We start from the raw sequence: 16,941 nt of genomic DNA, 5'->3' as shown, positions 1-16,941 counted from the left end.
ATGAAAGGATACTTGCAGGAAGCTAAAGAAGTAAGTTGTCATCGTTTGTTACCTTGAATTTTAAGGATCAGAAACTAATGTGTGTTGGCCAGAACTACTTACTTGTGATATATTTTGTCTCTCCCGAACCCATGCAGTAGAGAAGTTATCAAGCTGCATTAAGTCCACAATATTCATTCCTGCTCATCTACGAGGAGATAAATAATAGTTTATCATCCCTGTTGGAAGACCAACTTAGTTAAGACTGTAACACCCCCCCCCCCAATTCCTCATGGCCTTATGGACTGCTTCATTTTCTAAAGGTTAGAAATACATAAATGGGGAGGGGGGCAATTGGTTAGCATGAAAAGGTAGCAACTTTTGGCTAAGGTGACGGGATTTGACTCTCTGATTCTTTTGGAGCAACGTGCAATCCAAGTGACAAGGATCCACGTATCTACTGAGCTTCCTGTAAAGCTCAGTAAGCCTTGAGACTTTTAAGAAAAGATTGGACTGTCATTTGTCAGACGTAGTGTAGGGTCTCCTGCTTGAGTGGGGGAAGTTAGACTAGATTACCTATAAGGTCCCTTCCAACTTTGATAATCTGTTAATATACACTTGTAATATTACTCTACTTTCTTAAAACATCCTATCAAAAGTTTTCTCATTTGCCATCTACAAAATACCACTCCTAAATTTCTGCAATATTAATATAAGGAAAAATTCCTATATAAATCCAAGAACACAGACATGGTTGACCTTGTCAACCATTTAGTTATTATTGACTAAATAATTGCAACCAAATCTCCTGATTTACAAATATATGAGCCTTAAAACAAAAAGAATGAAAATCAGGATGAGGCCACTAACATCTTAACAGGGCCTTTAAATGTGGTGTATTTTGTCTGCATCATTACAACAGTTCTAATCATAATCTTATAAATCACACAAATTGCCTTACCTTAGCTAGATTCACAAAATAAGCTATTATAAATGTCAACCCATAAAATATTTAATATCACAAAGAGAAAAAAGGAAGAGTGAAAGAACTATTCCAATTTGGGCAACACCTTTCTGAAAATAGGAAAGCAATTAATAAATCATTCAATAAACATAACTATTTCATTTATTTCTTTGAAAAAACTTACAAAGGCAAGTATGTCAGAGCCTAAAATAGTTACAGTGATTCTGTGTTTATTAAACGTGCTACTTCAAATCCTAGTAGTCTACTCTGAAAAAAATGAGAAATGGGCTGGTGCGTTATCTTCTTACCACTCCCTCCCTAGCCCCTATAGGAGTTATCTGTGCCTATATCTTATTAAATTATGAACATGGCCAATTCTGTAGAAATCTTCCCCCCAGCATATAATGGAGCAGAAGAACATAACACTGAATTGAAAGTTGGCACAGAGGCTTTCTAGTGCTACTTAACATGATACATAAATTCACCAAATACAGCCTATAGAAAACACCAGAGGATTTAATTTTAGTCCAAATGCAAATCTTTGCCCTCTCTTCTACTGCAAATGAGCCTTAAACCGCTTCTTATAGCAAAAGGTTAGGAATGGAATTGCTGACAAGGTTCTTATAAAACAGCAGTACATACAAAGAAATAAAGTGCAGTTAGTTTTCGGCAACGATATAACTATTTCAAAGACAAAACTGGCAGCAACTGGTTGAAAAAAAAATCTTGCTATCTTATTATCAATTGCATTTCAGTGTCTTCAGTTCAGACGAAGAGCCTCTTTCAAACGGAAGAGCCCAACCAAAGGCTCCCATCTCCCCAGTCAGGGCTGCGCAGGGAGGTACGGGAACCGCTGCCCGAGCCAGGGTCTTACAGGGCATTTCCAGAGTGGACGAAGAAACTTCTGGTGGCAGGCTGGGGCGCAAAGGTGTGCCGTCGCCAGTCTTCATCCGGGGGCATATCGACCCGCTTTGGCCCTCGGACCTTGGCTTGCTGGGAAATGAGAAAGCCTTTGTGCCTGGAAGTCCCATAAGCCCTGCCAGGAGGCTGCCCCCAGCCAAGCGCACCAGCCTTTTCCTTTCCCGGAGGGAGGGGCCATTGGGGCAGAGGCTCGTGTGAGTCCTCGCTCATCTGGGTGGGAGATGCCCCAGGCACTGCTTCGCTCTCGGATGCTGCTGCTGCTGCTAGCTCTTGGCCAGCAGGACTTCCCGGTAGCCAGCGGTTGGAAGCATTTGATGTTCCACTGTCTAAGAATAGATTAAAAGATGTTTGCCCTTGAGAGGAGGACCGGTCCTGCTTGAAAACGGTGTTCCCATAAGTCAGTGGCACACATGATTTATCTTCCGTGTGGAAAGCTGCATTCCTGTCTGGCACAGTTAGACACACTTGGATATTCTTTCGGTTTCCTGAAAAATGAACAAATTGAAAAATATTATTTTACCTAGCCTTACTTGAAGAGCAACAAAAATACATATCAGGAAAGGAGTTTGAGTCTTTGCATATTTAATACCAATCCTACAACAAGAAATTAATTCTAGACTACTCATAACGGAAGAGGGCCTCTGGTGGCTCACCAGACTAAGTCTGTCTGTTATTAACACAGCTGCTTGCAATTACTGCAAGTTCAGGTCCCACCAGGCCCAAGGTTGACTCAGCCTTCCATCCTTTATAAGATAGGTAAAATGAGGACCCAGATTGTTGGGGGCAATAAAAGTTGACTTTGTATATAATATACAAATGGATGAGACTATTGCTTAACACATTGTAAGCCGCCCTAAGTCTTCGGAGAAGGGCGGGATATAAATTCAAATTAAAAAAAAAAAAAACTACAGCTGACCAAATCATTTGCTTTGAGAAACTTTTCATAATGAAAGCCTGGAATACTCAGCAGGAGATATAAGCTGCAGTCAGGGACATTACATACTTCAGTCTTGAATTTAATTTGCAGCTTCTACAGTCTGTGCCAATCAGTACTGAGCTATTTTCTCGAGGATCTAGGACAGGGGGCTGCAACCTTAAACACTCAAAAGAGCCATTTGGACCATCCGGAGCCACAAAACCTGGGTGGGTGTGGCCAACTTGACATCACTCACGCCCACCCAGTAACATGACAGTCTCTCCCTCTCTCTCTCTCTCTCTCTCTCTCTCTCTCTGTCTACTACCTATCTCTGTCTCTGTGTCCCTTGTCTCTCTCTCTCTCTCTTTCCCTCCCTCCCTCTCTATCTGTCTCTCTTTCCCTCCCTCTTTCTCTCTCTCTCTCTGCCCCCCCTTCTCTCCCCCCCCCAGCTCTTTCTCTTTCTCTCCTCTGGGGGAGGGGGAAGGAACTGGTGCTGGGTGGTGGGACTCTGATGTCCGGAAGCCAACAAGCCCAGGACCAGCTGGCCAGCAATGAGGCAGGTCATCACAACACCCTATTTTTACCTTTTAAAAGCATTTTTACTACCTATTCGATCGAACAAATTGGCGCGCAAAGCCATGCGCAGCCACCGAATCGGTAGTAAACCAGTTCAGATTTCACCATTGATCCTGGGATTACAAGCATCCCCTTAGTGAATGTTCACAGTTATGTGATAAGAACTCCCTAGTGTTTACAAACTACTCCTGAAACTATGAACGTTGCAGCACCACGGCAGTTGTTCACCCTAATGAACAACTGTAGAGACTCTGCAACATTCACCCTGCCCATCTCCTCCCTCCCTCCCTCCCTCCCGGCCAGGTCTTCACAGGCACTGGGGCCTGGGGATACTGTACACACCTTGCAAAGATCTAAAGAGCCTTCGCTTTCTTGGCCTGTTTCGGCCTTCGGTGAGTACGTAGAGCAGTGGTTCCCAACCTTTTCTTGTTTGAGGCACAACCTTTTCTTGTTTGAGGCACCCTTGGAAAGCCTTTCAAAAGTTCCCGGCACCCTCAAAAGATCTCACGGCACCCCTTAGTGCCGCGGCACACTGGTTGGGAACCACTGACGTAGAGAATGGAGGCCTAAAGTACCGCAAGGGCACACGGGACCAGTGGGACGCTAGTGATCTCTCGTGATCTCACGGTACTTTAGGCCTCTGGTCTCTGCAAACGGAGGCCTGAACGAGACCTGCAACAAAAGGCTTTGCAAATGGAGGGAAGCCTTCCCTCCTTTTGCAAAGCCTTTTGCCATCTTTGCAAAAAGCCTTTGCTGCCGAAAACAGACTCTGAAGCAGGTGGCCTGTTTCATTGCTAGGACCCCCCTGGCCTCCCCCTGCACTTGGTTAAGAGGCAGTTTTGGTGGTCATCCTTGAAGAAAGACATTGAAAGCTATGTGGCCAGCTGTCCCATTTGTGCAGCGGCAAAGAGACCACCAGGGAAGCCCACGGGACTTTTACACACAGTGGTCAGCCTCCAGGCACTGTGGAAAAAAAATATTTATGGACTTTATTGTGGGGGAACAGTGTTATTTGGGTTGTTGCTGATCTTTTTACGAAACAGGGTTACTTTGTTCCCTGCGCCAAGATTCCCTCTGCAAAGATGTTAGCTAAACTTTTTGTACAACACGTGTATAGGTTGCCTAGTACACCTGAGTGCATTATTTCAGATAGAGGAGTGCAGTTCTGGTGGGAATCTTTGAAGCTGCTGGGAACCGCCCAGAGCTCAACCTCCTCCCATCTTAACTAATGGGGTGTGTGAGAGAACCAACTCTGTCCTGAAACAGGACCTCAGGTGCTACATTAATTACCAAGGGAACAATTGCGCTGATCTTTTGCCTTTTGCAGAGGTAGCATATAACAATTTTGTGGATAGTAGCATGGGGTTCACCCCATCTAAGGTGGCCTCCAGCCAGGACTTTGTACCTGTGCCAGAGCTGCCTCAGGAGAAACCACACGTAGCCTCCTTAGCAGAGTGGAGAGGCCAACTTCAGAACCTTTGGCCAGTTGCCCCTAAGGCCCCAAAGGAGGCACATCAAGCACATAAGAAACAAACTGACAAAAAATGCGTGAAGCCAAAAGATTTTAAAGTAGGTGATAGAATTTACCTCTCCATGAAATACTTACAGTCCACCCAACCATCTAAGAAACTGGGTCCTAAATATTTGGGGCCATTCCCAATTGTTCAAGCAATTAACCCAGTTACTGTATAACTGGGGTTGCCTAAGAATCTTAAATGTATTTACCCTGAGTTTCACTGCAGTTTGTTGAAACCTAAAACTTTGTCACCCCTTCACCCTTCACCTGACGCTCCTCCTGTATCCACTCGAATCAAAGAAGAGCAGCTTTGCTGGCTGAGGAACTCTGGGAGTTGAAGTCCACAAGTCTGAAAGGGATCCAGGTTGGAGACCCCTGATCTGAAGTGTTAGCGATTCCTCCCACCTATGGTCTCATGCAAATTTGATGAATTCCGCTTTTATCCCCTCATCTAAATAGTTTATAAAGATATTGAAGAGTACTGGGCCCCACTGCATGCTTCTCTCCATGCAGATGTAGTTCCATTGCATGCTCAATGTGATTGGTCAGTCAGTTACGAATCCATCTGGTTGTGGTGCTGTCTATCCCACACTGTTCTGTCTTACCAAGTAGTTTGTGGTCTACTTTGTCAAATACCTTGCAGAAATCCAAGTAAATATGCTGATGATCACTAATTCCCTGATCACTAATCAGTAGAAGGCAATAAGGTTTGTCTGGCATGATCTGTTTTAACAAACCCTTGCTCCCTTCTAGCAATTGACTTGTTCATTTATAGTGCTCACAAATGTGCTATTTGATTATTGTTTTCCAGGATCTCCCCAGGTATTAATTCTTTTATCTACTTACCAATTTTATGTTTCTCTTTTTGTTGTTTGTACACTCTTTTTTCTTGCATTTTAAAAAATGATTAGAAATGTTCTTTTAAAAAAATAGCCCAGTCATTTACCTGATTGTCTATGCATCTTGCCCACCATACTAGTCACTGGAGCATCATGGGAGAAGGGCTGCAGTTCAGATGAAGAGTGCTGAGGATAGAAGGGGAGCACAGGAGACAAAGTGGGAGGGAAAGAAAGGGAAGTCGTACTGGAAGAATAGGACCTGGCTTCTGCTGACAGTTTCCTCTCACTGGACACTTCCTTTTAAAAGAGAAATAAATAAATATCAAAATGGGGATTAACAAGCTTTGCATTTTTCCTTTTTCCATTCAAGTAAATTAATTAATTAAAAGCTTTTTAAAGAGCTTACCAGCATGACCTTGAAATGAATTGACATCACAGCAACAGGTAGTGTCTTTATAGTGATTTATATGTTAGTTAATAGTACTGAAAACAAAAGTTTTTTCCACAGGTGCTAGTAAAATGTATCGATTACACTACATTTCCTCTACTGCAAAGAGGAAAACCCAAAGGGAATGTACTAGAAAATAAGTCAGTGGCTTAGAACATCCTGGCACTAGAAATGCAAAATTAAATAAAGGGGCTTTGAATCTTAATAATAATAATAATATCAGAGTTGGAAGGGACCTTGGAGGTCTCCTAGTCCAACCCCCTGCCCAGGCAGGAAACCCTACACCATTTCAGACAAATGGCTATCCAACATTTTCTTAGAAATTTCCAATGTTGGAGCATTTACAACTTTTGCAGGCAAGTTGTTCCACTGATTAATTGTTCTCACTGTCAGGAAATTTCTCCTTAGTTCTAAGGTTGCATCACTCCTTGATTAGTTTCCTCCCATTACTTCTTGTTCTACCCTCAGGTGCTTTGGATAATAGCTTGACTCCCTCTTCTTTGTGGCAGCCCCTGAGATATTGGAAGACTGCTATCATGTCTCCCTTAGTCCTTCTTTTCATTAAACTAGACATACCGAGTTCCTGCAACCGTTCTCCATATGTTTTAGCCTCCAGTCCCCTAATCATCTTCGTTGCTCTTCTCTGCACTCTTTCTAAAGAGTCTTAATTATCCTACTTGCAAATGGTACACCAGCAGGAAAGTATTTTCCATAAAATGTAATAAGCATAAACATGGAACAGGGCAGGGGTGAAATGCTACTGGTTCACTTCAATTCGGGAGAACCGGTAGTTTAAAAAAAGGTATCGGTTTAGGCGAACCAGTAGTTAGCTACCGGTTTGATTGAACTGGTAGTTAAAAATAGCCGGTATTTCTGACGATCATCTGTGCAGCAGGCTTTAACTTTGCTATAAAGCAGGAAATCCTGCTTCCTAGCGAAGCTAAATCACCTGCCACAACAGCTGATCCCCCCTCGCTTCTACTTACCTTCCCAAGCCTCCTTTTGCTGCACACTGCGCATGCAGAGCATGGGTTTGGCATGCGGTGTGCATGCGCAGCCGGAGAACTGGTAGCAAACTGGTTCAGATTTCACCACTAGAGTAACAGGAGGGTATTCTTCCTGTAAAACCTTTAGCAATCACACTAAACCGGTAAAGTGCAGCAGTTCAAGAAATTTTCTTTTAAACCATTTTACTTACAAAATTCTGAGAAGCAGCAAGTTTCTCTTCTCTGCTTGTGATGGCTGTCCCACTGAGACTGCGTGCAATGCGACGGAAGTTCTCTGCACTGTAGGTTTCCTCGTCTGGCTCCTGGCCAGTATATGGCAACTGCATTCAGAAAGAGAACTTAATGGTAAATGAATGTACAGAATCACAGTACTCAAGTACTGCTACGACATCATGGACCGAGTTCATTTTAGGTTTTTATTAACTAACAGGTTGAATCTGCTTTGATAGTTGTGAGCTGTGTAGAGTTGTTGAGAGGTATACATTACATGCGTTACATTATTTCTTAGGCTAAAGTTGTTTTATTCATCAGACTTGTGGAACAGGATTCCTCATCAGAAGGAAAGGAAGAACTGAAGAGAAAGGATAACAAGAGTTGGAAGAGACCTTGTAGGTCTTCTAGTTCAACCGCTGCTCAAACAGGAAATTCTATACCAGGGGTGTCAAACTCTTGGCCCACGGGCCGGATGCATCACACACTGGCCATGCCCACCCCTGGTTTAGCGAAGGGGAAAAAAGTCACGATACGTCACATGATGTGACGCTGCACGTTTGACACCCCGGCTCGATACCATTTTGGACAAGTGATTATCCAGGCTCTTCTTAAAAGCCTCCAGTGATGGAGCCCCACAATTTCAGAAGGCCAGCTGTTCCACTGGTCGATTGTTTTCACTGTCAAGAAATTTCTCCTTAGTTATAGGTTGGATTTCTCCTTGAAATCAATGCCTTCAGGTGTTTTGGAAAATAGATTGGCCCCTCTCTTTGGCAGCCTGTCAAATATTGGAACATTGCTATCACCCATCGCCCTTCTTTTCACAAGATTAGCCATACCCAATTTCTTCAACTGTTCTTGGTATGTTTTAGCCTCCCGGCACCTAATGCATCTTTGTTGCTCTGCACTCTTTCCGAAGTCTCAACTTCTTTTTTATAACGGGGTGACCAAAACTGGATGCAGTATTTGAGGTGTGGTTTGTAAAGCGGTACTAGTATTTTATATGAGTTTGATTCTACCTACCTACCTACATACCTACCTACCTACCTACCTACCTATCTATCTATCACCTATCTACTTATCTATCTTATCTATCTACCTACCTACCTATCTATCTATCCTAGACTGCATTGCCTTTTTTGGCAGCTACTGCACACTAGGTCATATTTAGATGATTGTCTACTAGGACTCCAAGATCCTTCTTCCCTCTCTCTCTCCTCTCTCTCTCTCCGTCTCTCTCTGTCTCTGTGTCTCCTCTCTCTCTCTCTGAAAGCTGAAGCTGGGCCAACCAAGCGAGCTCTCCTTGGGGCTCTTCGCTATTCCTTTTCTTTCTTCTTGGCAACTGGCTGAGGAATGAGTGTGAGCCACGGCAGAGACTTCCCCGAAGACGACCCTCCTCCTCCTCCTCCGCTTGCAACCCCTTGGCCAGCTGTGGTAGGGCCGGGAGGGCACGCACGAGCCAGGAGATATTCCTCAAGCGAGCAGTCGGGCTCGGCCAAAGCGTAGCAAAGACTGGCTGATGGGCATCTTTGGCAAGGGCGCTCCAGCTTTCTCCGAGCCTGGCTCTCGGGGTAGGCATGTGAGGTTCGGCAAGGCCAGCCCCCTTTTCCCGCTGCCCTGAGCTTCTTTTCTCCTCCAATGGAATGGTGCCGCCACCAGCTTTGATTGAAAATCGTCCTCAGAACGGCAAAAGTCTCCTGTGCAAGGATTAAAGCCGCAGCTGGGTGCTGTGGGCCCATCCCCCTTTCCATCGTCCCCTCTTCCCGGATCCCATTCCCACCCTGCCAGCCCTTGTTTTAGCTAAGCCAGCATCAGTCGCAGCCAGGCTGGGTCAGTGTCTCAGAGTGGAGAGGAGGTTGCACGTCTGCCCAAGTGACTGAGGCATGCCCAGAACCAGCAAGGAATGAAAAAAGCACCAGCAAGAGATGAGGCGCTGGAGAATAAACCTCGGCCGCTTCTCCATCCCCACCGTCACCCTTACCTACTCAGGCCAGACAAGGAGTGACTGGGAGGGGGGGGCGAGGCCAGCCTGTGGTGGGATCACCCGGCAGGGAGCCACAGCAGAGGAACGAAAGACCCACATGTGGCTCTGGAGCTGCGGGTTGCTGACACCCATCCTAGAGGCTTAGTCCGGCTTTTTATCTGAGTAATAATGGGGCAGAAGAACGTGCGAATGCAACGATAGAGCAATACTTGAGGTGCTATGTAAAATACCAACAAACCAATTGGGTTGATCTGCTACTTTTCGCTGTGGTGGCATACAACACCACCATACATAGCAGCACAGGCTTCATGCCTTTCAAGGTGGTCACAGGGGTGGAGTTTGTCCCAATGCCTGAAGAAGCATCTCCTACCTGGATCTTCAGATCTGAACCTGAGATTTTCTTCTGCAAATGAAGCAAGGCTGTACGAGATCGAGCTTTTCCAATGGCGATATCCAATTTATGGAACATACTCAGCAGAGTGACTAAGGCAGTGCCTACTTTATAGAGAGGGGATGTGATGGCTCAGCGGCTAAAACGCTGAGTTTGTCGATCGAAAGGTCGGCAGCTCAGTCGTTCGAATCCCTACTGCTGCGCAATTGGGTGAGCTCCTGTTACTTGTCCCAGCTTCTACCAACCTACCAGTTTGAAAGCATGTAAAAATGCAAGTAGAAAAATAGGGATCACCTTTGGTGAAAAATAGTGACCACCTTTGGTGAAAAGGTAACAGCGTTCTGTGCGCTTTTGGTGATTAATCATGCCGGCCACATGACCACGGAGACGTCTTCGGACAGCGCTGGCTCTTCGGCTTTGAAATGGAGATGAGCACCGCCCCCTAGAGTTAGGAACAACTAGCACACATGTGCGAGGGGAACCTTTACCTTTACTTTATAGAACTTTTTTTGTAGAAACTCAATTCTGTTTTTACTCTTTGGCCTTGTGAAGTTTAAAATTATTCTCTTTCTGAATCTCCACCATATGCAGTACTTATCTAAATAAGTACTGTTAGAATGGATTCTGATAAATATATCAAGGTAGATAGTTATGCATTTTATATTGTAATCAGTTGCAATAGTAAGCTATAGAAATCTATCATACTACAATTGTATTAAAATTAAAATAAAAACAAGATAGGATTAATATTCAGTTCCTGTATCTAAGGTCTTACTAGTAATCTCTTGCATCAACTGTAAACAGAAAGAGGTATTGCACACTCTATCTGAAATGTTTATTATCTATGTTTAATGTTAACATGTGTAAAAATATTTCTACTTTCATTACCTTACATTTTTTTTATCTGTACAAGTAGCATTCCCATAAGTATTCCCGCCCTGAGTCCCCCGGGAGATAGGGCGGTATAAAAATGCAATTAAATAAATAAATAAATAAATAAAAATAACCCAGTTCCCAGTTCTAGCATATCCTTACATGTGTCTTAGGATCCGGAGAATCAATATTTCCACAGATGTTGTTTTCAGGTTCTGCTGTTCTTGACAGACCTCTATATGGTTTTTTTGTAGGCAAGTTTGCTGATGCAGGGGAGAAGAGGAAGGAAAAAAGAAAGCAGATTAAACTGAAGATCTGTCTACATAATGTCTTAGGTCTCTTTGAAATAAAATATATCCTCTTAATTTTCTATGTGGAATTCTATTTTATGTGGTTTAATTAATTTCCCTAAAATGAAAATTGAGGAAGCTCTAATAACTGACAGGACATAAATGTCAGTTTATCATTCATTTAACCATAATTAAAGTCAGTTTCTCTGTTTATTATTGTGAGCTTCTTCTATTTTCATCTTAGGGAAATTGATTAAATTACATAAAATGCAATTCCACATAGAAAAGTAAGAGGATATCCTTTATTTCAGAGAGGTCATTATAAAAGAGAGAGAGAACTGCTGCAAGATCCTCCCCTGAGGATCAGCTATCACAAAGAGCAACATACTATTGCCCAAATTTTTTTTTTGTTTCCAACTGAGGTGTCAGTTTTTGAGAGTTTTAATCAATGTTCTTTTCATAACAAATGTTGTGCAGTAAATAAAGAATAACACAGTTGAGCATCAAAACAGTTTTGCTAAATGTAACATAACATTCTTGACACATATTTTTAACAAATTTTGTTTCAACAACGTTTGTGCTCAAATACTTTATATTTCAAAAATGCAGTACATTTTCTCCTAATGTATTAATGTGAGTCAGCCTAATGCAAAGTAAAATCATGCTGGCCTTTCTATATAAATCTAAATTCACACATATTCCAAGGTATTAGGAACCTGAAGACTCCCTAAGAAAATACTACACATAAAACATAAAATAATTTTACCTGTTTTGTTCACCGCCAGCTTGGAATTGTCCAGGTTTCCCAATAGAGGTACTTGCATGCTGGCCTGGTAAAGAGATTCCAGCTCAGAAACCTCCTGCACTGTTTCCTGATTCTTCACTGGGTAGTCCCCAAAAGCATTTTGACTGATCACAGGTGATTTGTTTCCAGGTATCAAAAGCCAGCTGCCATTCTTATGCTGAGTTACTGCTGTGCTAAAATTGTTAACATGGTCTGTGCAGCTCTCTACGGGCACAGATGCAATCAAGCCGGCAGAATTTCTGTAATTGGTATATTTTGTTTTTTCCTCACAGCTGCATTTTCCTGGATATAACTTGGGATTCAAGGTACATTGTTTCCCTTTGTTGCACAGGACTTGTATATGTGAATCAGAACTCTCAGAAACGACGTTGGAAGCATTAAAACAATCTTCAGAACTCAACTCCATTTTAGAAAGACTTGAGTCCAATGTTTCAGCAGGTGCCATTCCATTCTCCTGTCTTCCAACATCTGACATCTTGAGGTAAAAATGACTACTGTAGGATTCCTGCTGTAACTTTGGAGTATTTTGATCATGACCGGTTGCTGCCTTTCTTTTTTCCTCATAAGTATCTAGTCTTTGGAAATTTCCCTCCAACCACTGAAAGGGTTCTGTAATGGAAAGAACGTGCCTTTTGCTACTTACACCTTCTGATTTCGAAGAATCCCCACTGACAAGTTCTTGTGGATGATGTAAAGTCTCATGACTGTTTACCTCCAGTTGCCCAGTTGTCTGTAATTCTTCTGGAGCACAATGAGGCAGAGGGGGAAGAGAAGGCAGTATTGCACCATGACAGTCCCTAGGTGGAGCAGCACTCGGCCATTCTGAAATGCTTCCTGAATTGAAAAGCGGATGATGTAGGCCTTTTTTGCCAGGTGGCGTTTCCAATGCTGGGGAAGAGGGGAAGAGTGTAGGTAATGATTCAGAGTTTGTTATAGTTGAGTTCATTTTGCAGTAGGGGATGAGAGGAGATGCTGCATTATGTAGGTTCTTGACCTTAATGTTACTGTTGTGATCTTCGTGATCTTTTAAAGTGCTAGGAGAAGAAAGTTTCACATCGCCATTGATTTCATTCTTAGCCTGAATGGATTGGTCACTACCAGGTTGTCTAAAGGGGAAAGTAGTAGCTTCATCGCTGAAAGTAACAGACACAGCTTGAAAGTGCAGGCTGTTCTCAGGAAGGGATTGAAATGTGGGCTTGGAATATGACGATTTCTTTTCAGGATGGGAAGCAAGTGGATGGACGTGGGCTCTTGAGCCAGGTGCTGCTTCTTGGCTGGGTTCCAGCACTCTCTTCTGTTTCAGCAGTACTTGGAGTGGGATAGTCTGTTTACTGAAACACACATCAAATCATCATCAGTGACCGATGATTCCTAATTAGAAATATTAGGCTAAGTTAAAAATCTACTAAGTTAACACGGTGCATATTTTATCAGTGTTTTCTGGTATCAAGTATGTGTGAGTGTAAAATTATTGCACGGTTGCGTGCGTAGCTGCTAACCTGATAAGAATTTTTTTCTGGTATCAGAATGGCACCAAGAACAATTATCTATTTTGGTAAAAATAATTTTTCATTCAAGAGTTCCACCAATGATCAACAATTTCAACCTCAAGAATGTATGTATGTTAATATATTTTTGAAGTTTTAAAGATGAGTCAACTGGAGAATATCCTCATCATGGACAAAGAACATGCAATTCTTTACTGTATAGGAACACAGTGTATCACATTACAGTAGAATTCCTCTTTTAGAACTATTTCCCCTCTTTTCCCCTTTAACTTTTTTTTAATCTGTAAATGTTCAAAAAAAAGTCAACCACTTACAATATGACACAATCAATGTCTACTGAGAAACAGGGATTACATGAATGTGTACACTGTTAATTAGACAACATTCTTATGTTTATTTCTAAAATAGTATTATAAACTTGTGCAGTACAATACATAAAATAGTATGGGGGAAGTCAGTTTATTTATATGATTCTTATTTTCATGTATAATTAAATAAGTCTAACGGCCTGCACTGCTGTGGACAAAACGCTGAAGAACTTTTCCTTTTTAATAAGAGTTCCACTTATTATAAATATCATAACTCTTGATAGTAAAAACAAGTGGTTGTAATAATAAATGTATGCTGTGTGAAGTTTTTTTTTCCATGACCAAAACCACAAGGACAATTATGAAAACTGAGGCAGTATCAATATACTTTTTTGCAATCAGGATTTTTTTATGGTAGGGCAAAAGGTATCAAAGAGATGAAGCAATTTTGGCCCTTCGACTTAGTTCCAGGGTCTCCACACCTCTCAACTCCCATATTAGCTGTTAATCAGGGGGATGATTTCCTACCCTTTGAGGGAAGAAACATATGGAAATAATAATATAAGCTCTTGTGTCTTCCAGTCAGTGTTGATTCCTGGCAGCAGCTTCAGTTTTCTTGGTAAGACTTCAGAAGTGGTTTCTATTGCTTCCTTTCTGGGGCTGAGAGAGAGTGACTGTGCCCAAGATCTCCTTCTTTCTAGCCTGGTGCCTTAACCACTATAACCAAACTGGTTCACAGTAAGTAAAAATTAATTTAACATTATTTTGAGAAGAAGGAGAGCATTGAAGAAATAAAACTCTTGGCCATGTGTGCCGTGGCCCAAACATTTTGCTTCATTGCCCTCCAAATGGTGCATGTTGGTCCCTGACCATAAATATGCGGTTTTGCTAAATAGCCAAAAAGAACAATACTAGGAGAAGGTTGGAAACTACACAAAAAGATCCTTAAACTACCGGTAGTTGTTTTCCTATATTATAAAAACAACTTTAACAAACAACAATATCTGCCTATCCCGGGTCCTTAGGGAGGATTCAATAAGTGAATAAAAATGCCAAATCCAGCCTAAACCGTGACTGGGTGAGTAGCTATAATCTTGGCCCCCACTCAGAAAATCTCTCCATCTCTCAATTGCAAAAGGCCAAAGTGCCTGGATCTGCACATATAACATGCTGATATATTTTACAATATACTAATTAGGTTCTTGGGAAGAATTCAATTCTAAATAGTTGGCAGCTGTGACTTTACATTATTGTAAACAAAAATCCTAATGAGATACTAATAATGTATAGCTGATCCTGATTTATAGTTTGCTAGAATTTCTGCTTAAGATCATATTCTTGTTGCGATTGGCTATCATGTTACTATTATGGTAAACAATCAAAGATATTATTATGATAAACAATTTGGTACAAAAACACAGCTAAACACAACGTTGCATAAAGTTTGCATCCAGGTCTCTTTCAGATACAGTAAAAAAAATTGTAAGGGATAGGGTACGGAAAAATTCAACTAGGACACATCTAGTTCTTCTGCTTATGAAGAAAGTATTGCTAGTTCTAAAGTCTTTCAAGTTCCAATAACAAAAAGTAATTTTGGAAGTGCAGGAAAGACTTATATACCACATATATTTTTCAAACCATTATTTATAGTCATTCAGAAAACTCTTCAATTGCACTGCCAAAACATGATAGTTTCCTAATTTTGTAGAAATTTTAAGGTAGAAAACAGAATTAAAAACGAACAACTATACCCAACAAGCAGAAAGGATTATTTAGAATAAGCTTCCAATATTTATTTTAAAAAAAAACACCTTTGGGAATATACCAGATGGCAATTTATCAGCACTATTTAGCATATAGCACCTTATATATCTGTACCTGTTGCAGGACGTCAACTTCAACTAGAATAGGTTATTAAAAAGCTGCTTTTTGAGAATTTTTTTTAAAAAAACAAGCATTGTTTATTAGAAACCAGCATGGGTTTATCAATAATAAATCATGTCAAATGAACCTGATTTGATAGTGTGTGACCAACTTAGTTGGCCATAAGAATGCGGTAGACTTCAACAAAGTAATTGGCAAAGGCTCTCAAAATTCTTGTAGAGAATTTTAGGGCTGGATTTTGCTACCATTAGATGGGGACAAAAATGGTTGATTGATTGTCCCTCCCCAATTAATTCAAATAGCCCTGTGTCAAAATTGAGGGAAATGTCAATTGGTATACAGATTTCCATTCTTATACCTCCATTCTTGAATGTATTTATAAATAACTTAGATGAGTGGTTAGAAAATATCGAATTTGCAGACTACACAAACATAGGGAGATAGCAAGGACCTTTGAGATTATAAAGATTCAGGAGGATATTGACAAGCTGGAACAGTCAACAACAATCAGCAACATTAATTTTGCCAGGGATAAAGTTCTACACTGGAGTAGGAATTTTTTTAAAAAACAAAGGTATGCCTGCATGATAGGAGGGTACTCTTGTGGGCTTTGATACACTTGAAAAGGACCTGGACTAGAAGCTAAATATGAATCAATAGTGTGATGCAGCTGCTAAGAACATGCAATTATATAGTAGTGTCAAGATCAAAACAAGCAATTTCCACTTTATATACTTGCATATATAAATCCTTCTCTGTTCTGTGTGTGTGTGAGAGAGAGAGATTTAATTTACAGTGCATTCAGAAAGTATTCAGACCCCCATCACTTTTGGCAATTTTGTTATGCTGCAGCCTGATTCTACAGTTGTTGAAATTGATTTTTTTTCTCTCATTAATCTACACTCAGTACCTCAAAATGACAAAGTGATAAGAGAAGCTTAGAAATATTTGTAAATTTATTAAAAAGAAAAAAACTGAAATATCACAATAAGCATCCAGACCCTTTGCAACACTTCAAATTTAGCTCAGGAGCCTCCTAGTTCTCTTGATCATTGCTGACATGTTTCTACGCCTTGATTGAAGTTGGCCTGTGGCAAATTAAATTGATTGACATGATTTGGAAAGCAGACTCTTCTCTGGAGAAGTCCTCACAGCTGCTGACAATCAATGCACACTGTAGCAGAACGAAAGCCATGAGGTCAAAGGAACTGCCTGCAGAGCCCAGAGCCAGGATTATTGCAAGGCACAGATCTGGGGAAGGCTACAATAAAATTTCTGCTGCGTTGAAGGCTACTAAGAGCACATTGGCCTCCATAATTCTCAAATGGAAGAAGTTTGGGACAATTAGAGCTCCAAGAGCTGGTCGCCTGGTCAAACTGAGTAATGGGAGGGAAAGGCCTTAGTAAGAGAGGTGACCAAGAAACCTGATAGTAACTCTGAGCTCCAGAGATCCTGTATAGAGATGGGACAGAGTTCCAGAAGGACAACCATGACTGCAGCCCTCCACCGATCTGGGCTTTAT

The 16,941-nt window shown here is 41.5% G+C and overlaps 1 protein-coding gene across 7 annotated transcripts in view; it reads right to left on the bottom strand.

Annotated features, from left to right (window-relative positions):
- Positions 1-1,077: 1,077 nt before the first annotated feature.
- Positions 1,078-16,941, bottom strand: part of USP54 (ubiquitin specific peptidase 54) — a 97,334-nt gene continuing 81,470 nt past the window's right edge. For 5 of the 7 annotated variants that reach the window (XM_058188566.1, XM_058188565.1, XM_058188570.1 and 2 more), the window contains 5 exons: positions 11,681-13,050; positions 10,787-10,887; positions 7,358-7,486; positions 5,819-6,008; positions 1,078-2,349 (listed from right to left, as the gene is read on the bottom strand). In XM_058188566.1, the coding sequence (XP_058044549.1) occupies positions 1,814-2,349; positions 5,819-6,008; positions 7,358-7,486; positions 10,787-10,887; positions 11,681-13,050 (2,326 nt within the window). In that variant the 3' untranslated portion in view covers positions 1,078-1,813. Of the gene's footprint in view, positions 2,350-5,818; positions 6,009-7,357; positions 7,487-10,786; positions 10,888-11,680; positions 13,051-16,941 lie in introns of those variants that run through there. The other 2 variants (XM_058188571.1, XM_058188572.1) reach the window with 1 other exon arrangement.

This window comes from Ahaetulla prasina, chromosome 6 (assembly GCF_028640845.1).
Source record: "Ahaetulla prasina isolate Xishuangbanna chromosome 6, ASM2864084v1, whole genome shotgun sequence".
Taxonomy (NCBI): domain Eukaryota; kingdom Metazoa; phylum Chordata; class Lepidosauria; order Squamata; family Colubridae; genus Ahaetulla; species Ahaetulla prasina.
Note: the sequence above shows the minus strand (reverse complement) of the source record. Positions and strands in the feature narration are given on the sequence as shown.